Genomic DNA, 21656 nt, shown 5'->3' with positions numbered 1-21656 from the left:
AGGATATTACGTACACACACTTGGTGAATCCTTTTTGTACAAGAAAGAAATCACTTTGCTACGTATATTATATATATATAATATACATAAAAATTCTTGTGAGACAGTCTCATGGATCAATTTCGTGGGTCGAATCTCTTCTTTAGGTCATCCATGAAAAAATATTATTTTTTATGCTAAGAGTATTACTTTTTATTGTGAATATCGGTAGGGTTGACCCGTCTCACAGATAAAGATTCGTGAGAGCGTCTCACAAGAGACCTATACTATATATATAATTATATATATCTTGATACAAAATAAATGTAAATTTATATAATTATTATCAAATTGATATAAATAAAGAAATAAAATATAACACATGCATCTATCTATATATATTAATTAGATTTAACAGACAATTAAATATTACAATAAATTAAATAATCTAACATAAAGCATTTCATATAAAAAGATACTACTTAACAATTAAACTATTATCCTTTTAAAAAAACTATTATATGACATGAAAATTTTATACTACATATATACATATAGCACAAGTATAAAAGTTTTATATTATATATATACACCTAACACATGCATATATCAATATATTTTCAGGACATATAAATACATGAATATATGTGGAAAATAACTTGTTTGAAGCATGAAGTTATAAAGTTGAAGTCGATAACTAGATCTGCAAAATTAGACAAAAACACATGTTATAATAATTAAAATGCAAGAAATTGGGCCAAAAAAAGCTCGTCCATACCAGAGAGAAAAGATGAAAATAACTGAAAAAATGAAAGAGATGAATATATATAGTCGACTAGCAATTATTTTCGGGAAGAAAAAAAAATAGTCGCTAATTTAAATCAGAATTTCAAAATTCAAAATGACGATGAAATTGAATTTAAAAATTGTGACCAAATTTATATGAAAACCATCGATATGTAATTAACGACGATTTATATATCATGCTTAGCGACGGGATACTCAATGTCACTAATGTTAACGATAGTTTAGGTTAATATGTCGCTATTTTTATCACGGTTTTTCCGTGAGCACATAAAACTGTGGTAATTTGTCCACGATTTTACGAAAATTAGGGAAAAATTCAAAAAAAAAAAACCATAGCTAAATAAGCCTTTTTCAGGGATTATCCAATCAGATGTTATAATAATTCAATTTGATTGACAGCAATTCCACATTAATTCCAAAAAAAACCTTTGGCCCGACAATTTTATTTTTCATAAAATAAAAATTTTCAAATTCATACTATTTTACTAAGCATTATCTTATCTTAATAAATTAGAGATGTCACAACTATCATTAAATTAGCAGCACTGAACAATTCGTATATTTAATAATTGGGCTTAATTTATACTTGGATTTGTAGGTGCGCCAGGCCCATGCAGCAGTGCAAAACAAGGGCGACGCTCGAAAGCCCAGATAGCAAGCTATCTTGATGGGCCTTCCCCTTAAAAAAAATAAATTTAATATCGTGTGTGCCATTGACCCACGTATCAGATATTGAACTGATAAGAACAGATACTACACTTGATCTTAGCCAAAAGGCCGAGAAAGGTATGAGCGTTCGAAATAGCGAGCCCATTGTTTTATATCCCTTTCATCCCTCTAAACTTTGTGTGAGCATACCATGTGGGATAAAAATAATATGAAATAAGCTAATGTTGCCATGCCTAAAGAGCAATTTTTCCACTATATTTTCATCTTGGTGTGTGTCCTCTTAAGCCAAAATACTCAACCCGAATTCCATTTGATTTAATTAGAAATTCGGTTTGTTTTTGTTTGTCCTGTGATTTAATTTTTTTTATTTACGCTACATTAATAAATGACTATTGTGACACTTTTTTGTATACACTTTTAATTAAATGTTGTTACAAATACTTACTAATGACACTTGTAAAAAATTAATAATGTGTAAAATAAAAAAACATATTAGATTAGTTATCCTGACATTTTTAATTGATGTAATTTTTTATATGGAGGGAAAGAATTATTTTTCCCACATCGTAAAAAATCATTAAAAAAACTAAAATTTGTCGCTATAAATAAATATGGGAATATTTGGGTTGGATAAATATTGGAGGAGGAAAAATAATTGTTTCACTTTATATAAAAAATGACATCAATTAAAAATATCAGGATAACTAATCTAATATGTTTTTTTATTCCCACATTTATTTTATCTATTTTTCCCTCCTCCAATATTTATCCAACCCAAATATTCTCACATTTATTATTGTCACTATAAATAACATACACGACACTTTTAGTTGTCATTATAAATGATTTTAACTGACATATAAATTTGTCATTATTACTATAATAACAAGCCATATATAAATGTATTTAAAACATGAGTTATCCTGACATTTAAAATTGTCATTATATGAATAATTAGTAACACGTATGAAGTTGTCATTAACATCTTATAATGACATTAAAAAATGTCAAGAAGTTTAAGACGACATTGGAATAGAGGACATTTGTTGGAGGTGTCACTAAAACTTAAATGTCATTAAATATTGAATATGATATATTTATAAATGTCACCATAAGCATTTATTCTTATAGTGTTGGAAATATATTTAATCAGTTATTTTAAAAAAAAGTAATTAAATCGAAAATATCAACAATCAGAAATCGCCATTTTATTATTTTATTTGGAAAATTAAATTATTTTATCACATACATTATATTTTCTAGAAACATGGGTTCACGTGAATTTTCCAATGTTTTGTTACTATTTTTTTTTTAAAAAAAAAGGTTTATTTCTATTAACAAACTGCAATAAAATAAATTCAATTTAGTGTTAGTTCAATTGGTTTTTAATAATTAGATTAGATTAGTAACCTAACCGATCCATCCCACGTCTTAACCTTGTATAAGGATTTTTTTTTAATTTTAATTTGTGAGAAATAAGAAGTAGTCACAATTCACGAGCTCGTGAAAAACAATGATATGTTTAATCATATATTTATAAATAGTTCTCTTATGAGATTGTCTCACGGATCTTTATTTATAAGACGTGTTGGAACATTTCATGTTCGCAATCTTGATTTTGATGTTAACAAAACTTGTTATTTTGTTTCTAATTAATTTACCTAAGTGCGCAGAAAGCTACCGAGCCGAAACTGAAGCTATCGAGACGCAAACAGAAAACGCCAACTGATTGCCCAAAACTGAACCAGTTCAACTGATTGACCAGCTGATAGGTAGTTCATCAGAAGACCTTCAGAAGCCCGGCCAGCTGATGAAGAGCCTAGCTGACCAGCTCAACTGAAACAGTGAAATCACTTCAGCTGACGAGCCAACTGATTTCACCAAACCAGTTCAAGACCAGTTCAACTGACCATTTCAGAGCATCAGTTAGGAACCGACTAGTTTGCAGAACACGACAAGCTTATCTCAATGGATTCCAGCTGTGCGCATTTAATAAAAGCAATTGTCCAGTCAAAGGACAATAAGGGACGTTGCAGCAGAGCTTAAAGTCAAGACGTTCCAGAATGACTGTCAGAAAGGACAAGACACAAATATCGAGGAACGGATTCAAACTGCAACGGACACATTTGATGAGTCTTGATGAACAGTCTTGTAGTCTCTATAATTACAGACAAATACCATCAATATAAGTGTGTGGAAAAACATATACAAAAGTGTGTAAAAAAGAATGGCACGCTCAACTCACATCTGCTTTCAAGAAGCAATCAGTCCAGATTTGAGAGAACACTTCAGAGTGTTATCAGCTTATAATAGAAACACATTTCCCTCAGTGTATGAGAACACTTTCGTGTTGTATCCATAAATCAGTTCTCTCACACACACACACACACCATCACTAACATATACAGAAAATTGAATGTACTGATAAGTTGAGTGAGTCTTGCACAAAGACGTTAAACTTGTGTATGTAGTCTTTAACACATAGATGTTAAACAAGTGTTGGCTGAAAGGTGCTGCCTTCAATCTAGGCTAGGAGTTCAGTTAGGAAGTAGAGTAAGTTCTAAGCTGAGTGGGTTTGTACAAAACATTGTATAAATCAAATTCTTCTAGTGGATCCTACCCGAAGTGGTAGAAGGGGTCACGTAGGAGCAGTTGAAATCTCCGAACATCCATAAACATATCTTGTGTACTTAACTGTTTAACTTTTGTTTTCAAACTAATTTGATCAGTTCGAGCAGTTATCAGTTCAGTTCTCACCATAACTGAACCGATATATGCAAGAACCGATCCCCCCATTTCAGTTATTCAGTACAAACAAGTTAAAAGGCTTTCAAATTAGTCAGTTTTCTTAACGAATGATTATTTCGAGTATTTTCCGCTTGGTTTAAAACCAAAGTCGATCTAATTCATCGGTGTTTACATTCTTAGAACACGAGCTACTGAAGTTCATGGATAATATTGTGTTTGAAGCACCTTCGCAGGTGTCTGAACCGATCTTTCAATTGGTATCAGAGCTAGTTGTTCTAAGAAGGACATTTGAAAGCCGATATTTCAAAATATGTTTAAAAATGTTATTTAAAATGGATTTAAAAATCCTCTTAAAAATTTTATATGATTTTACCGTAGGAAGAGAGAAGATTGTTGGATCTGCAACTAACATTGTAGTTACTTCTCTCGACTCCGGATTTTTGTTGTTTTAGCAACTTGCATGGTTTTGAGTTCAAACGGACAGCAAAACAACTAAACTGATCGGTGGACAAGATTTCAATTGCCAGCCTACCAGTTCAGCTGATCAACAGACGAAACCCAGCTAAGCTGAAATATTAGATGATTAGGAACTTAATCAATAGCAGTATATCGCCTCTTCATTGTCATATCAGATCAAAATAAATAATTAATGTGGTTCAACATCAGTTGAGTTCAGTTTGAGTCAACTCGACCAGTTAGCAAGTACAGAGATCAAGTCCAAGGCAAATTAGCTGCTCTTCTGGTAAAAAGAGACTCAAGATCGATGCAGCATTTCAAAGCATTCAAGGCAACCAGTTATTGGTATATTCAGTTCTATTATATATAAATTAACTGATACTTGATGTTGTTTAAAATTTGCTATTGTAGTAGCAATTCTTTTACACATATTGGTATGCTTTATGTATAATACAAGGGACGCTTATTCGTTTAAATAAACATCATGTTTATCCAGTTGATTTCTATGCAACTGAACTGTTATTTCAAGATTTGTTACTTAAAATGCTTCAATGTTAAAAGATGCTAAACTTCATTACAACGCGTAAATGATTATATTTTTAAGGGAGAGTTTTTAATTCAGTTCTTGAGGGGGAGCTTTCTTATCCCTTGAACTGAAAATTGCTTTAAACTCGTTTTTGATTCAGTTCCTGAGGGGGAGTTTCTTTTAATTATCCCTCGAACTGAAATTTTTACTTTTCGCTAAAGTGTTTTAAATATTTTTTATTCTCACAAAGGGGGATAGTCATTTTTTAAAATTTTTATTTTTAAATCGCTTTAATTACTTAAGTTTTGTGATTATCAAAAAGAGGGAGATTGTTGGAACATTTCATGTTCCCAATCTTGATTTTGATGTTAACAAAACTTGTTATTTAGTTTTTAATTAATTTACCTAAGTGCGCAGAAAGCTATCAAGCCAAAACTGAAGCTATCGAGACGCAAACTGAAAGCGCCAACTGATTGCCCAAAACTGAACCAGTTCAACTGATTGACCAGCTGATAGGTCGTTCAGCAGAAGACCTTCAAAATCCCGGCAGCTAATGAAGGGCTGAACTGATAAAGAGCCCAGCTGAACTGATCTCAGTTCAACTAAAGTAGTGAAATGAGTTCAGCTGACGAGCCAACTAATTTCACCAAACCAGTTCAACGGACCAATTTAGAGCATTAGTTAGGAACCGACCAGTTTGCAGAACACGACAAGCTTATCTCAATGGATTCCAACTGTGCGCATTTAAGAAAAGAAATTGTCCAATCAAAGGACAATAATGGACGTTGCAACAGAGCTTAAAGTCAAGACGTTCCAGAATGATTGTCAGAAAGGACAAGACACAAATATCGAGGAACGGATTCAAAATGCAACGGACACATTTGATGAGTTTTGATGAACGGTCACGTAGCCTCTATAAATACAGACCAAGAACATCAATATAAGTGTGTGGAAAAACATATACAAAAGTGTGTAAAGAAGAAGAGCACACTCAACTCACATTGCTTTCAAGAAGCAATCAGCCCAAATTTGAGGGAACACTTCAAAGTGTTATCAACTTAGATTAGAAGCACATTTCCCTCGGTGTGTGAGAACACTTTCGTGTTGCATTCATAAATCAGTTCTCTCACACACACACACACCATCACTCACATATACAGAAAATTGAGCGTACTGATAAGCTGAGTGAGTCTTACACAAAGACGTTAAACCTGTAAATGTAGTATTTAACACATAGACGTTAAACAAGTGTTGGCTGGAAGATGTTGTCTTCAGTCTAAGCTAGGAGTTCAGTTGGACAGTAGGGTAAGTCCTAAGTTGAGTGGGTTTATACAAAGCATTATATAAATCAAAGTTTTCTAGTGTATCATACTCGAGGTGGGAGAAGGGGTTACGTAGGAGCGGTTGAAGTCTCCGAACATCCATAAACATATCTTGTGAATTTAACTGTTTAACTTTTGTTTTCAAACTGATTTGATCAGTTCGAGCAGTTATCAGTCCAGTTTCTCACCATAATTGAATTGATACATGCAAGAACTGATCCCCTCATTTCAGTTATTCAGTTCACAAAAGTTAAAAGGCTTTCAAATTAGTCAGCTTTCTTAACGAATGATTATTTCGAGTATTTTCTGATTTGTTTAAAACCAAGCTCGATCTAATTAATCAGTGTTTACATTCTTAGAACACGAGCTATTGACGCTTATGGAGAATATTGTGTTTGAAGCACCTTGCAGGTGTCGGATCCGATCCTTCAAGACGGATCAATCATGTCCATATTTTACAATAAAAAATAGTATTTTGACATAAAAATAATAATTGATCCAAATAAAAGATCAATCAAACAAAATTAACAAATGAAAAATTCTCACAAGATTTTTTTATATTGTATTAAATAAGTTATCTTAAAAAAATACAGGGATAAACGAATTTAAATATAATCTTTCCAGACATGATACACATAGATTTTGTTGTTATATTGAACCTTGGAAATTTCAATTTGATTATGGTAGATCAAACCGCACAAATTTTCTTTGAAGAATATTATTGAGTCATGGTGATAAATCAAATCTTTTTAGGAAATTTAATTTTAAAAAAGTTTGCAAGTCTTGCATTGTATTCTATGCTTATCATCTCTAAAATAAAAAAAAAATATTCAAATCATTGTTTAAAAACCTTATTTCCACAATTATATCTTAGATATAAAAAAAATGTTATTTATACATACATACAGCACATACCGGAAGTAATGGCAAAAATATAATTAATCATTTTTGTATCATTGGAATGTTTAAAATCAAATCAAAAATACCAATTACTACCACAAATAATTTTAACCTTATCCAGGGAACAGAGCTTTAAATTTATAGTCGTGTTGGTGGGGTGCGCCAGGCCCATGTAATAGTGCAACACAATGGCGACGTCGAAGGCCCGGATAGCAAGCTACCTTTATGGGCCTTCCCCCTCAAAAAATAAATTTAATATCGTGTGGACCATTGACCCACGTATCAGATATTAAACTGATAAGAACAGATACTACACTTGATCTTAGCCAAAAGGCCGAGAAAGGTATGAGCAATTCAGCATGCGAGCCCACCATTTTATATCCCTTCTGGTCCCTAATCTCATATAATGTTTCAATGTGGGATAATGATAATCTGAGAATCTGGGCCATCATATTCAACATCGAATTTAGCATATGATTGAATATCGTTGGAGATTCAAACAAATGTATATTTGGTATTTTCAAGTGTATGCTAAAATATTTACTCTCAATTTATGATCACGTTAGACTTTGACATTATTGTATATAATTACAAGTCTTATTTCAATTAACAAACATATATATTTGATACAAGATTCAAACATATGATATGATCATCCAATACAATATCTTTTCAATTGCAAAACACAAAAAGATTCAAACGGAACAAATAGAATACGGTAAAAGTCCAAGATTTACATTAAAAATCGTTCTCAATTATAGGCATGAGGGTGTGCCATGAGATAAGCTTCAACAACCTCATACATGCCAATGGCTCTATCTTTCCCATGCTCGATATGTTCTTCCTTGATCTCCACATTCTCTTTCGTGAAGTATTCGCTTGTTATCTTGCACACACATCCCTCGAACCCATACGCCTCAAACTTAACATCGTAAGTGATTCGAACTAGCTTGTCCATCAACGCATCTCCTTCTATCAAAGTGTATTTACACTTGAAGTTCTCTTCATCAATTTCATCGATCCTATGCTTCACATATCTAAATGGACTAGCTACAAGACACATATGTAAAAAAAAAATTAAAATTTTAATTTAGAACTACAAACTTTAAGATCGACTTACAATAACATATATAGTTATTGGTGGCTTTATTTATAAAACACGAAGTAATTTAAATGTTCCGGGCTCGCCAAACCTCGAGCTCGCGGAGGAATTCTAAATCTTAATAAATAATGATCTATATATGGTTTGTATAGGCCCTAACCTTCGGTGAAGTTGAGCTGTTTGATCGTTCCGGGTTCGCCATTTCCTTGAAGAAAGTCGATGCTCTTTATCGAGGAGAACATGAGTTTTGGGGCAAGGTTGTGGGAATCCAAGATCAAGGCCTTGAACATCCTACTTGGGGTGACTTTTGTCCTAAAGGATTGGGACACTTTGATGACACCCATATTTTTCTTTTCCTTAAAATCAAATGAAACAAGATGATTTTACTTGAACTTGAGAGCTTTGGTTTGATAGATTAGAGAATAAAGGGTTATTGGAGTTTGCAATTTTGAAGGGGGAAAAATGGTGGAATAGGAATGAAGTGTATGCAACACAAAAGTCTAAATATTCAAAGTCCCCACTTAGAAACTTAAAAAGTAGTATTTCTTCTAGTGTTTTTTACTCATTCAAAGTCCGTGTTTTTCATGTGCTCCAACGTCGTTCCTCATGCCTACCCACATGATATTTCTACACTTGAAGGCTTAATTAAACTANTTTTACAATAGTTTTATTATTTTATAATATTTTTAAAAAAAACCCTTAAACTATTGACCCATTGATTATCATCGCTCGCATTCAATATTGTAAGGTTTTGTTTAACATAAGAGTATAGAAAGTATTGAATTGACGTATATCATATTTAAATGTTGTGTGGGGGTGTTGGCAACACCTGTCAACAACATGCGACGGATTATTTCAATTAAACACACAATTCAACTTTAATAAATAAAATACGTTAGATTAAAATATGCATAATTATAAATGTGTGTACGGTGCCTTAAGACGAAATAATCACTAGAAAACCAACCTGAGTTTACAAAAACCAACACTAGTGATTTTAACGAAAACTAATTTCCTCAACACATTGAGAAAACAAATTGCTTTCTAAAATAAATAACCAGACTAAAACTTATTCAAGAAAGCAAAACATGATGCCAAAAATTGGAGTAATAAAAACACGATCTCCAGTCAACACTCACACGCGTGTTTTCTGTAGATGTCTCCAACAATCACGGAAACGCGTAAAACAACACTCTTCAAAACAACAAAATCCGTATGAATTGTTTTTCCTTTGAAGTTCACAACATGCAAAAGTGCAAATGTTGGAAGCCACGAAAGTAAGTCTGTTTCCTTATCTGATTTATCTTATTTATAATCTTCTTATCTTCTATAGTTTTTCTCAAAAAAGAATCATACAAAATATGAAATGTCAAAAGTTTATTTTTTTCTTTAGTTTTCCTCGTTTATTATATTTTCTTAGGAGATTAAAACGAATGATCTAGTTAATAATCTATTATCATTTGTATCTTAGAAGCTAGATATTTTTATTATTTTCACAGAAATTGGTACATAGTTGCATCTGGCATACCCAAAACTCAAGAAATATTGTGCAAACACTTGTCAATGAATAAGAAACCTTAGTGGAAAATAGAAAGAGCCGATTTTGATGAGGAGCTTCCCCCAGAATTAGGAACTCGCTACGAGAAATACAAATCGTGCTTGATTTGGGAAGATTACTTCAGTGGCTATGAGAAAAACCCGAGATGAGATGCGCCGCCATGATTACATTTCAGATCCCCGTGGGAAAAAAACAAAGAGGAAAGCAATGCAGAGAGATTTGAAGAGGAAAACAGCGCAGAAGTGAGAAGTATTTCAAATGACGGGGTTTTGGGTTTGATTTCAAATGAGCTTGAAATTAGAATGAGCCAAATCATTGTCAAACAGGTAGAGTGGATTTGGGCTAAGGACTTGAAAACCAAATTAAGTCCAAATCCACTCATCCAAGCAAACCTTAAATGCAAACGTATTTTTATAATTTAAACGAAGTAAGACAATAAAATTTAAATCTTATAACTCTGCTATATCTTACTTATATCGTTTCCTTTAGGACTGATTTCATTCCCTAGTAATGGATTCATTTGAATTCTATTCTACTTAGTGAAACTAATATTTAAATACATAAGCTATAAATTTAATATTTCATCAATTAGTTCATTGTTAACAATAAATATATAATTAAAATCTATAGATTTCAAATTCATCCATCTAAATACGATCTAAAAAAATTTGGACTGTGTCCAATTGTTTTCGTTTATTCCATGAATACGCGCTTCTCATTTTCGGAAATATTTTTCAAATTTTTCCTTTTTCGTTTTCAACTTATAAATATGGACTTAATTTTTAATTGAAGAAGTTATTTTGAAATTGCATTGAAATTAAATATTTTTTACGTTAGCTAAGCAAAATTACATAGGATGAAAAAATTACAGTAAAATCTTCATAAATAATACTCGATAAATTAATAACATGTTTTTTCTCTCTTTATTTGGGTCAATGTATCAAATTGTACAATATATATTTGAAATACAAAATTGTACAAATCACGTGATCCAACACATATTACTACTATATATAGAGTTGTTAAAACGCATCAGTGGCACGGCCAATTGAGTGGATTGGGATAATGTCAACTTAACCACCCGTCTATTTGACGTGACCGACCTAAGACGTCAATTTTTAGTTATATTTGACTGGTTGATCTTCAACCTACTTCAACCCACCAATTGACGGACGAGGCAACATGACGGATCTGACTAATTTTGACAACTCTAATTATTGCACCATCTTTCGTATGAATATTATATATCATTTATTCATTGAGCCAAAACCTCAAAGCATACTGAATATTAATTAATTTAAGAATATAGTTCCACAATAAATCCAGACCCCTTGATAATTAATTAATAATCAGGGTGTGCATGGAGGTAAGCTTCAATAGCATGAAACATTGCCTATGCTTTCTCTTTCCCTTCCTTAATCTTCTCTTCCGTAATTCCATGATCAGTTTCATCCTTAACATGGTAATGGCTTGTGGTTTTGCAGACGGAACCGCCACTGTCGATCGGAAGCTTCGATTTTGAGGACTTAGGAGATAGAATCAAGGATTCGCTTCAAAGCGTCGCCTTGAATACCTTTTTTTCCTTGTGGCCATGTCGTCGATCCTGTGCTTCATGCTCTTGAATTGGCTGCCTGCACATTTTTACATGAAATTTGAACTATTAATTGATTGGGTTATTTTTCTTAATTTATCATGAAAACTGAATATTATGAGAAAATTATTTTAGGTCATATTGTTTTATATTTTGTCAACATTTTGGTTTTTGATATCAGAAGTAGTCAAAGTATGGTTAGTACAGAGCTTTTTTTTTCAATTATAGTTATTCGTAAAAGTATTGATATGACATCGAATATCTTAACGTGACATGAAACAGTGTGTGCATGTTAACATTTAGACTTTGTAAAAGAATGGTCTCGGTTTTCATACTAGGAGTGTGATTTATGAGTCTGCACGTTCTAATTATATGGATGCTCTGAAATTTTTTAAGTCAATTAATTATAAATATGATGTTAACCCAGGTTGAAAATTTTAAATCTGGGCATCAACCAAATATATAAAAAAATAAATCAAAATAATAATAAGAAAGGTTCTTTCAGTATCGTCAAATTTGTTCCTTCGAGCATTTCTCGAGTTATGCATGGGATATAAATGATTTTAACTTGGTTCGACTCGATTATACTCTTGGTTGAACCATGTTTCATTCACTCAAACCAAAGTAATTGGTGGCGAAAGATTAATTTATTTTGCCTCATAGAGTAGGAAGAAAGATACATAAAAAGTGATGAATTTAGAAAGCTTCGATTATAGGATGATGCGAGGTAGAGTTAAATGTGTGATTCACGGCTTAGACTTGTACATAGGCTCAAACACAAGTTTGACTTGATTTTTATTTTTTTATTTTTTTATCATTATATGGATTAAGAATTATATATATTAAATATATAAATAAACCATTTATATTTTAATTAAATGAAATTAACTTACATTAGCACTCAAAATCAAATAAACCCAATTTAACACTTAAGTTTTTGTTGTGTAGTGTACAATATATGAGAACGAAAAAGAATATGCTATAGCATAAACCCATATGATCAAGACAAAATTCAATGCACGTAATGTGATTCAAAACTGTCTCACATATCAATTTTGTGATATATATCTCATATCTAATCTGACTCAGGAAAAAATATTATTTTTTGTGATTTTATTTTTCACTTTATATATAGATTGAATCAACAAGTCTCATAAATATAGATATGTGAGATCGTTTCACATGATACATATTTGGTGCAAATTGTGAAGTTTAGTTTTTTGGGTGAAATATTAGAGTTCATATTAATATAAATAAATAGGTTATAGGAAAATAGGAAAATTCAACAATCCATGAATCGATTATTAAAGAATTACAGTTTCAGATACATAACACAAAAAAAAAAATCAATGGTTCTGCTCAAAATAGTGTATAATCTTCATTTTTTTCCTTCTAAATTTCTAATTCAAATATTAAAGCATGTTAAAATTATGTCTTCATTTTAAATAAATAAACTTATTGATTTTATTATATCAAATTTATTGTGTGTCAAATTTAACAAAAAAAACTATATTTTTAGTCATGAAATTGCAGTGTTTGCTCTTTTTTTATTATGTTGTCACTCAGTCAATTTATGGTCTTAGCCTATTAATTTTAATTTTTCAATTTAAGTAATTTTTCATTGGAATGGTGACGTCGTGTTATCGAAAATTGCTGACATGATGACATATATTATTATTGCTATGTCTGATGACATAATATCCCGATGATATATTTAAAAATGAATATTTATTAATATTTGTGGAATTTACGGGAAAAATAATAAACTCACATGTATCGATAAATTTTTACTCTTAAACGAGATATCATTCCGAATACAATTATACAAAACATTGCAAAAAGAAGAGCTAAAAAAATTGATTTTACATAATAATTTTCTTTGAAAAAATTGATAATAATTATCCAACATAAATGTAGTCTTAACGTGCATTCCCGAGTCTTCGCATCCCATACCATTTATTTGGCTTCAAAGTTTTAATCAAATTACACAGGCTTTCAAAACCCTAATTGGAACAAAGGGCTAAATTTCCCAAGTTGCGCTTAAAACCCTTCAAAACCCTGATGTCATTGGTTAAGCAAAAAAAAACTGTGATCAGAACTCAGGTGCAAGGAATTAGTGTATTGCGGGGATTTTGTATTCAGATATCAACTGTATATTTTGTGTGTTCGTTCTAGTTAATATTAATTTGGGTGAATAATGTCGGCGAGGAGGAAGATAGGGGAGGAGAGATTGTACTACAGTCCACCAGCTTTGAGGAGGCAAAACCAGCAGCAGCAGCAGTTGAAGTTGAACTCCACGCCTTCAATACCAGAAAGAAGGGAATTGAGTCCGGGTTCGTACTTGGATCGGTTCTTGGAGCACACAACTCCAGCTGTACCTGCTCGCCATTTTCCCAAGGTATATAAAGATTGGTTTGTTTGCCACAGATTTTTAAGAAACTGTGAAAAGTCAATTCAATCATTCTTCTTAGTCTTGCCCTGCTCATTTATTGGAGATCGCAGTGGATTGCTTTCAATTTTGTAATCTTGGTGTTTAGTACAGTGAATAACGGAAATTTGGGGTGAGAAAAGTTTTTTAGGCTATTTCATTCGCAGTTTAATTGATGATTGAAGAGATTATTGAGTGGTGGAAATGTGATTGAAAAAAACTAATGTCTCTTGCTCTGCATACCAACTAAAGGAAGGTGTAGAGAAGCAGGCTTCCTCTTTATTTCTTTCCGGCGGTTTTGGGACTTAATTTGGAAATGTTTTTTCCAGAGGAAGCATATTCATGGACTCGTTAAAAGATAACATATAATCTTTTTCTTCAGCTATTTTGTTGGACGGTGTATTTTCTTTTCCTATTTATCACCTTTAACAATTGAGGTTGTGCTCATCGGAGGAAAATTGACAGAGATACAACTGAGATGGTATAAACATGCAAAGGCGACGAATAGAAGCTCTAGTTAGGAGATACGTACCCATATTACGAAATGAGAGACATAAAAAAACTTGGATAGAAACGATTAAGCATGAAATGCATTATCTAAATATAGATGAGGATATAGTAGAAGATAGGGCACAATGGCGTAGCAAGATCCATATAGACGATGTTGCTTATTGCCTATTGGGATAAAGGCTTGTGTGTTGTTCAAGGTTGTAATTGGCGGGAGGCGGTGGCGGGGCGGTCACCCGCCTTAGCCGCCTAGGCGGTGCCCATGCGGTTGAATTTTTTAAAGTAATTTTTTTTATAGATAATCATATACAATCATGCAATATAATCACAAATAGTCATCATTTTTTATGTAAGATATGCAATTAAATAATGTTTGAGCAAAAAAAAACTTCATACAATATAATATCATCTAGATAATGTGCAAATAAATATATAAATGCAAACTAACAAGATAATTAATAAAGATTAATCATCATATTAATGCTATTATGCTAACAAAGTAATATAATTATTTTTACCAAAAAACTAAGTTTAAAGTTCAAAGTTTCAATCCATCATCCATCATTAGAACAAGTATTAGACTTAACATAATTAATCTTCCAAATCATCTACATATGCACCCAGTGTATGGTGGGCTTAGTGGTTGAGACTTGAGAGTGAAAACCAAAAGAAAATAGAAAGAAAATGGGGTGTGCTAGGGTTTTGAGATTTAAAATTAATTAACTTTGACTAGGTTTTTATAATTTATTGACTACAACTTAAAAATCTTGACTGTCCGCCTCGCCCCGCCCGCTTGCTCACCGCCTCGACCCGCCTCCCCAACGTCGTATAACTTGAGTCGCCTATAACACCCGCCTCATGCGTAGACGCACTCGAGCGGTAGGCGGCCGCCTCGACCGCCATTTAAAACATTGGTGTTGTTATTACCCTTAAACAACAAAAAATACATGTGACATATGATTTGGGTGATTGAGCATTTTCAAAAGAATACATGCTTCTGCGATAGTCATATATTTGATTTATTGTTTATTCCTTTTTCCGCTCTCTCCGATAGCAGATGAGGCAGATAATTTTTTGTATTATCCACTTTTTTGTCTCATATCTTCATTACTTTTATGGATGGCAGAGGTTGATCTGTTTTGTACTGGGGTTTCATGTATTTATTTCTTTTTCCTCCTATGCTGCTTGTTCCTTCTGCTGCTTAGGGATATTAAGTGAGCTATGAATACCACGGCTATATGAGAAGTTGTTCAACACCAATTACTAAAGCAACCTAAGTCAAAGTATGTTGCATCATGACCCTGGTTTATGGAACTTAATCATGATGAACTATTAGGTCATTGATATAGTGGGGTTGGTCTGCAATCTATTTCTTTAGTCACCTCTTTTGCCTGAATTAAAAGACAATGGCAGCAAAATAGTGCTATAACAAGTGCATTTGGATATCTGCAGACTAGTCTTAGAACTTGGAGAGAACGTGATAATGAGTTCCATCCATTCTTCATCCTTGGTGATCTTTGGGAATTTTTCAGAGAGTGGAGTGTTTATGGAGCTGGAGTTCCAATGGTTTTGAATGAAGGTGATTCTGTTGTCCAATATTATGTGCCTTCTTTGTCTGGCATTCAACTGTACATAGATCCCTCAACCATGGAAAAAAGGTTAATCCTTTTTTAGTTCCATTTTCTGATACAGATAAACATTGACATTCTGATACGCGCTCTTTTTTCATTAATCAACCCACTGCGTGGTCTAACATTGTGACAGAATACCTCACGATGATGGTGATGCTAATTCATCCAGGGAGACAAGTAGCGATGGTGGCAGTGAATATGGAACAGACAAAGATGTTAGTAATAATCAGAAATTATCGAACCAACATGCTGCGACTGTCCAAGAGCATAATGAGCTCACAGGAAGAAACAATCCTTCGATGGGATCGACAGTTGGTGGTGACATTAGCAACCCCCCAGGTCTACTTATTTTTGAGTACTTTGAGAAGGAGCTTCCATTCCATCGTGAACCATTAGCCGATAAGGCAAGTCCAGAAATCTTTGAACAATCTCTCATATTTGTTTTATAACTTATAAGTTTACACTGATATAAAAAAACTTACTCGTTTCATTATTTTCCACAGATATCAATACTGGCCTCTCGCTTCCCAGAAATAAAAACATACAGGAGTTGTGATCTGACTCCATCAAGTTGGGTTTCTGTTGCTTGGTAAACTTTTCTTTATGAAAAAGATGGTATGGGAGATGGTATTTTTGTATTATGAAACTGAAAAAGATGGTCTGTATTATGCAGGTACCCCATATACAGGATACCTGTAGGCCCAACTCTGCAAAATATTGATGCATGTTTCTTAACATTCCATTCCCTTGCAAAACCAGTTCAAAGTATGCTGATTTCTCCCTGTATCAATATTTATTCCTTCGTTTGATGCATGTAATTTCTCTTGTGCTGTCATTGGGTCGGGTTTGAGGTATCAAATTGGTTTCTTGACTCGAGTATGATAGAATTGTATTTCAGTTCTGCTATGCATATATATGGTACTCTTGAGTGGAGGTCATACTTCTGATAGAATCATAAGCAATCCTGTTTCTTGGAGTGATACCAGCCCCAACTCTTTACTACTACGATATAATTGATAAAACATGACTGATACAGAATTCATGCCCACAGGCAGTGAAAGGATGCATGATGGTCGCGGCAAGCTCATGCTACCAACTTTTGGACTTGTTTCATACAAGTTTAAGGCCTCCGATTGGATTGCAAATGGAGTTTCTGAAGACCCAAAGTTCAATTCACTCTTGCAAGATGCTGCCAATTGGCTTCGGTCGTTGCAAGTTGATCACCCTGATTACAGCTTTTTTGTGTCACACAACACGAATTGGAGATAGTAGTGGATAAGCTAGCATCTCTCATCTGCTATGAACTCCAGGCTGTGGCCATAAACGTGAGCTTCTGCACTTTGGAATTTGCTCCTTACAGTTTCACATTGCGGGCATATGACTAAACATACGCTCCCATTCGAGTAATAATGGATTGTGGCTGTGAAAAGTTGGTCAGATTTTTCGATTGGAGAAGTTATTGGGAGCCCAATTTATAGCTTTTTTCTGTAGCCAAGTGCAGATACGGAAGTGGGCTGGAACCGTAGTGTCTAATGTTGTCTTACTGGCTTTATGGGTGGGTGTCCTGACAAAATTGCAATAGATGATGACGAATAGTATTTACATGTACACAACTTTTTGGCTATGCATATTTTCATAGATTGTACATTAATAAGTTTGTGCAAATTCTGAGTTAACATCAATCTTGCAACAAGCAAATTCCAATATAATTGAGCACTTCAATGGTTTCAATATATGCTATGTTGATAACATATAACAGGCCTCAAACGAGGTCATATTCTCACTCAAGCGGTTTCTTGACCCTATTCTCTGCTAAATCAATCTTCAGCTTGAATTCGGAAACTTACACGTGACCTCCAACATTCCTAACTCAAGTTATCATCCAGAAACGTAGACAGCAGCAGACCTTGGACAAATATGCTTTTTCGTGTCTTCTCTTTTTGGTCTTCTTCGGACAAGGGAGGCTGTTGGACAACTCTGCTACAATGAAAAAACCAGATATGAGATGCCGTCACAAGTTTGTAACACACTTCTCTTAAGCATGGTGTTCTTTTCGGTTATCTAAGTGCCATTTCAACCAAGTAAGCGTAACGACATCACATTTTGCTATCGCAAGAGGAAGGGGGAAAAACAGATCCATGAAAAACTTGGAAGTGACAAAGTGCGTAGAATGAACCCAAGATTTTCGGGAAAGAGGTTGAACAGGAGAGGAAGGGGCAGGATAGTTCAATTGAATTAGGGGGAAAAGTTGAGTCTAAGAAAAAAAATTAAAAATGGTACTTTAAATTGTTTTTCTGCTTTAGTCGAACAACCCGCCCTCCCCTCTGTTGGGTCCCCCTAAGTTTAACCAAGATGACTGTACCCGTCCGCAAGAGTCTCCACGATGCTTTCTTCCATGGGGCTAGCTTCAATCGAAGATAGAGTTTGACCACTAGGAGATTCATCAGCTACAGTTGGATTGCATATGAAAGAGTTCAACAATGGATCAGGTTCCGAATTTGATGTAGGAACCACAAACGAAGATCCCCCAAGAAGGGATTGCAGCTTTCCTTCCCGTAAATCTTTTCTCAACGAGGAAAAAGGCAGATTAGATAAACCCCTGCGTAATCTTCTTTTTCGGTGCATGTACTAAACAATTAAAGAAAACCGCTATCTAGAAAAACAATACTAAAAAAAATAAAATGAAAGGACAAGACTGATAATGATTTACTAGTAATAAACGTGAAGTCTCAAAAGCAGTTTATAGCTTTGTAAAGGATATCTTGAGAAGACTTCCATGCTGCATGGTCATGTGGCAAACTAAATCTGATGCAACTTTTTTTGAGCAAATAGGACACACCTGTATGTGTAACAATACATGAATGAATTGCAGTGACAGAACATCTGAAAAATCATATATTTGAGGAATCATGATATCGGCCGTATCAAGTATCTAGTAGAACAGAATACCTCCATGGCAAGGCAGCAATCAACTTCAGCATGTGACAAGGTAAAAAATGATATAAATTCGACAATAAATAGTATGATTGGCTGTATCTCAGTATCTGAGAAATTGAATTGAAGAGTTTAAGATTCTGCATCTAAAAGTAACATATAAAATTGTCGTAATCCAAATTCCAAAAATAGGTTTCTGTAACACTTCAAAATAAGAATATTATTGCTGGTAGCACTATGCATTTAGGCGTTTGCGGGATACAGCAGAAAGATGAAAAAAAGAGACAATAATGGTAAATTCATGTCTAGTCACATATTATAAATATCGATTAATGTCATCCATGATCACTTATATTTCTTCAAATCACCACTTCTAATGCCATACACCTAGCGCCCAGACTGGATGGATCACATAAGAATCTAGCTCAAGTGCTTTGACAAGCATAATCTTAAAATGAAGTGTCACACACTCCATCATTACCGTGTGTTTAGGCATACTATTCTTATACAAATCGAGCCCGGACTAGAATTCTATTATTCTGTTTATCGCCGACACAAAGTTTGTTGATGCCCTACCAACGTGTTTGTGCCATAGTAACAAATCTCTAACTTGATCCCATAATTGATTCATTATGATAATTTTATACATCAAAAACTCGCTCTCTCATCCGCAAAGCATAAATGAAAACAAACAATAGGAAACTGATGATATACCCCATTTTTGGCTTCGATGGCATGCTCTTCATCAATATGACAACAAAGTCCCACCATATCAAAATCCTGCGCACAAAACGGGCATAGAAACTCCGCCCTCAGCTCCCCTTCTCCTTCGCACTCTTCTCCATGATATGCATCTGCAGTAGATCCACCAATACAACACCAGATTAATCCAAACATCTTTTTCATACACTATACAAACAGAATCATTCCACTTTTTTTTTTTTTTTGCATCATAAAGTGGAATATTTCATTCGCTCAACCACCAGATCCATGTTTAAAACACGTAGATAAAGAAGGCTTGACGTTTCAATTATTATTTCCTCTCGACAAACCAGAAGCAACCAAATAAATCAATAACTGAAATTTCCAAACTTTAAATCTATAGCCATGTAAACGATCAAGATTAAACAAGCATTTATACATTTTTTTAAAAAATTAAAAACTCAGCTCCATTTCTACTTCTCATACTCGTCCACAAAATCAAAATATCACCTACCTATTAGCCAAAAAAAAAAAATCAAAACTTTAGCTCAATCCCTCGCAACCACAATCTTCCCCCAAAAGGGAAAAACACAGAAGACTAACGAAGAAAGAAACCAAGAGAAAAATGCAACTATCGAGGTAAGAAGAAGAAAACCCGATCGAGATTGGAATCGCCTGTAACCAGAAGAACTTCGAATCCAAGAATCAGAGTCCATCTCCTTGAATTTCACTAAGTTATTAATGCCCAAAAAGCCTCAGAATTCAGCTCCCCGGAATCCCTCAGCACAGGGTTTGACACTAAGATGATGATGTACGTGTGGTAAAAGTGGTGAGCTAGTGAAGCTTCGCCGAAAGAGAGAAAGCTGTGCACCAAATTCACGTACGGTCTCAGATTTTGTGAGCAATTATTTATTTATTTATTATTATTATTATTAATGCTCACTTTCCTCAGCTAACCTGCGTATTTAATCAAATTATTTATTAATATTAAATAAGGTCAGTTCATCTAATAGCCACGTGATTAATATTAGCCGACTACTTCGTGTTTGTATAATTTTTTTTTATAAATAATTTGATTTATATTTAAATATAAATAAAATTATAAAATTTAATGAAAATTTATATTGTAATTTAAATTAATTATATTTAAATAAGATCATATCATAATTATAAAAATTAACGAAAAATTATATTGTCATTTTAAAATAATAAATAAAAAACACAAAAGAAAAAAAAATCAAAATAGACAGCGATATCAAATCTTTTGTATCTATTATGATCAAACCTGATATTTATAATACATTTGCAGTAAATGTTAAGAAAATTTTCACCAATTTATTGATGTAATTTAGGCATAAGGTGATTTTTTTAAAAAAGTAAATAAAGTGATGGACTATAACACCATAGTATTTTAATTTGTAGGACACTTAAAATAAATTACTGATAAAAATAACCTATAATTTTATATATTATAAGTAAAATGAGTGAAAATATAACATAATATTCGCATCAAGGTTTTCAAAAGCACAATTTGTTGGTAAAAGAATAAAATGAAATTTAAAATACGTTCTTTGGTACTTTTATTTTAGATGAAATACACCGAAATATTTATGAAGATATTATATAATACTAGTTACTCTGCACACGCGATACGTGTGTGTACAATCTTTTTTATCATTATCGATGGACTAAAGTGAAATTTGACAAAATATGGAGGGACTAAATTGATATTTGAATTGTTGAAATAAAAAAATAAAATAAAAGTGTGTGTTGAAATTTTTTTTTTTTTTTTAAAA

The 21656-nt window shown here is 33.1% G+C and overlaps 3 protein-coding genes and 2 non-coding genes across 7 annotated transcripts; 1 reads left to right on the top strand and 4 right to left on the bottom strand.

The window, feature by feature from the left end:
• Positions 1 to 1379: 1379 nt before the first annotated feature.
• LOC140981882 (U2 spliceosomal RNA) lies at positions 1380 to 1576 on the bottom strand. The gene has a single exon (XR_012176158.1). It is a non-coding gene; the product is annotated as a U2 spliceosomal RNA (small nuclear RNA).
• A 5983-nt stretch (positions 1577 to 7559) lies between these two features.
• Positions 7560 to 7754, bottom strand: LOC140981883 (U2 spliceosomal RNA). Its single transcript, XR_012176159.1, has one exon. It is a non-coding gene; the product is annotated as a U2 spliceosomal RNA (small nuclear RNA).
• A 260-nt stretch (positions 7755 to 8014) lies between these two features.
• On the bottom strand, positions 8015 to 9002 carry LOC140981365 (major allergen Mal d 1-like). The gene is made up of 2 exons (XM_073447749.1): positions 8670 to 9002; positions 8015 to 8457 (listed from the first exon to the last, which is right to left on the bottom strand). The coding sequence occupies exons 1-2, from the start codon at positions 8851 to 8853 to the stop codon at positions 8159 to 8161; spliced, it is 483 nt and encodes a 160-aa protein (XP_073303850.1). The 5' UTR covers positions 8854 to 9002; the 3' UTR covers positions 8015 to 8158.
• Positions 9003 to 13596: 4594 nt separating this feature from the next.
• Positions 13597 to 17663, top strand: LOC140980585 (uncharacterized). Of its 2 annotated transcripts, XM_073446498.1 has the most exons (6): positions 13597 to 14056; positions 16046 to 16251; positions 16358 to 16628; positions 16728 to 16813; positions 16898 to 16989; positions 17276 to 17663. In XM_073446498.1, exons 1-6 carry the CDS (start codon positions 13856 to 13858, stop codon positions 17491 to 17493), a joined length of 1074 nt encoding a protein of 357 aa, XP_073302599.1. In that variant the 5' UTR covers positions 13597 to 13855; the 3' UTR covers positions 17494 to 17663. The 2 variants fall into 2 exon arrangements, with proteins under 2 accessions (XP_073302599.1, XP_073302600.1); XM_073446499.1 differs by lacking the exons at positions 16728 to 16813; positions 16898 to 16989 and having other exon boundaries at positions 16358 to 16632; positions 17280 to 17663.
• Positions 17664 to 17807: 144 nt separating this feature from the next.
• LOC140980586 (protein DEHYDRATION-INDUCED 19 homolog 4-like) lies at positions 17808 to 20756 on the bottom strand. 2 transcript variants are annotated; one of them, XM_073446501.1, is made up of 5 exons: positions 20516 to 20756; positions 19873 to 20012; positions 18986 to 19063; positions 18587 to 18849; positions 17808 to 18204 (listed from the first exon to the last, which is right to left on the bottom strand). In XM_073446501.1, the coding sequence occupies exons 1-5, from the start codon at positions 20574 to 20576 to the stop codon at positions 18090 to 18092; spliced, it is 657 nt and encodes a 218-aa protein (XP_073302602.1). In that variant the 5' UTR covers positions 20577 to 20756; the 3' UTR covers positions 17808 to 18089. The 2 variants fall into 2 exon arrangements, with proteins under 2 accessions (XP_073302602.1, XP_073302603.1); XM_073446502.1 differs by having other exon boundaries at positions 17808 to 18201; positions 20516 to 20753.
• Positions 20757 to 21656: the final 900 nt, after the last annotated feature.

Source organism: Primulina huaijiensis, chromosome 7 (genome assembly GCF_012295235.1).
Source record: "Primulina huaijiensis isolate GDHJ02 chromosome 7, ASM1229523v2, whole genome shotgun sequence".
In the NCBI taxonomy this organism is placed as follows: domain Eukaryota; kingdom Viridiplantae; phylum Streptophyta; class Magnoliopsida; order Lamiales; family Gesneriaceae; genus Primulina; species Primulina huaijiensis.
Note: the sequence above shows the minus strand (reverse complement) of the source record. Positions and strands in the feature narration are given on the sequence as shown.

Excerpts from the sequence above, each read along its gene's own strand:
- LOC140980586 (XM_073446501.1), bottom strand. The coding sequence starts at position 20,576 with ATGGACTCTGATTCTTGGATTCGAAGTTCTTCTGGTTACAGGCGATTC. Across the intron at positions 20,013-20,515 it reads GCGATTCCAATCTCGATCGG|ATGCATATCATGGAGAAGAG; the intron begins GTTTTCTTCTTC and ends GATCTACTGCAG. Across the intron at positions 19,064-19,872 it reads CCATCGAAGCCAAAAATGGG|GTGTGTCCTATTTGCTCAAA; the intron begins GTATATCATCAG and ends TTACACATACAG.
- LOC140980585 (XM_073446498.1), top strand. The coding sequence starts at position 13,856 with ATGTCGGCGAGGAGGAAGATAGGGGAGGAGAGATTGTACTACAGTCCA. Across the intron at positions 16,252-16,357 it reads CCCTCAACCATGGAAAAAAG|AATACCTCACGATGATGGTG; the intron begins GTTAATCCTTTT and ends ACATTGTGACAG. Across the intron at positions 16,629-16,727 it reads GTGAACCATTAGCCGATAAG|ATATCAATACTGGCCTCTCG; the intron begins GCAAGTCCAGAA and ends TATTTTCCACAG.
- LOC140981365 (XM_073447749.1), bottom strand. The coding sequence starts at position 8,853 with ATGGGTGTCATCAAAGTGTCCCAATCCTTTAGGACAAAAGTCACCCCA. Across the intron at positions 8,458-8,669 it reads ACAGCTCAACTTCACCGAAG|CTAGTCCATTTAGATATGTG; the intron begins GTTAGGGCCTAT and ends TGTGTCTTGTAG.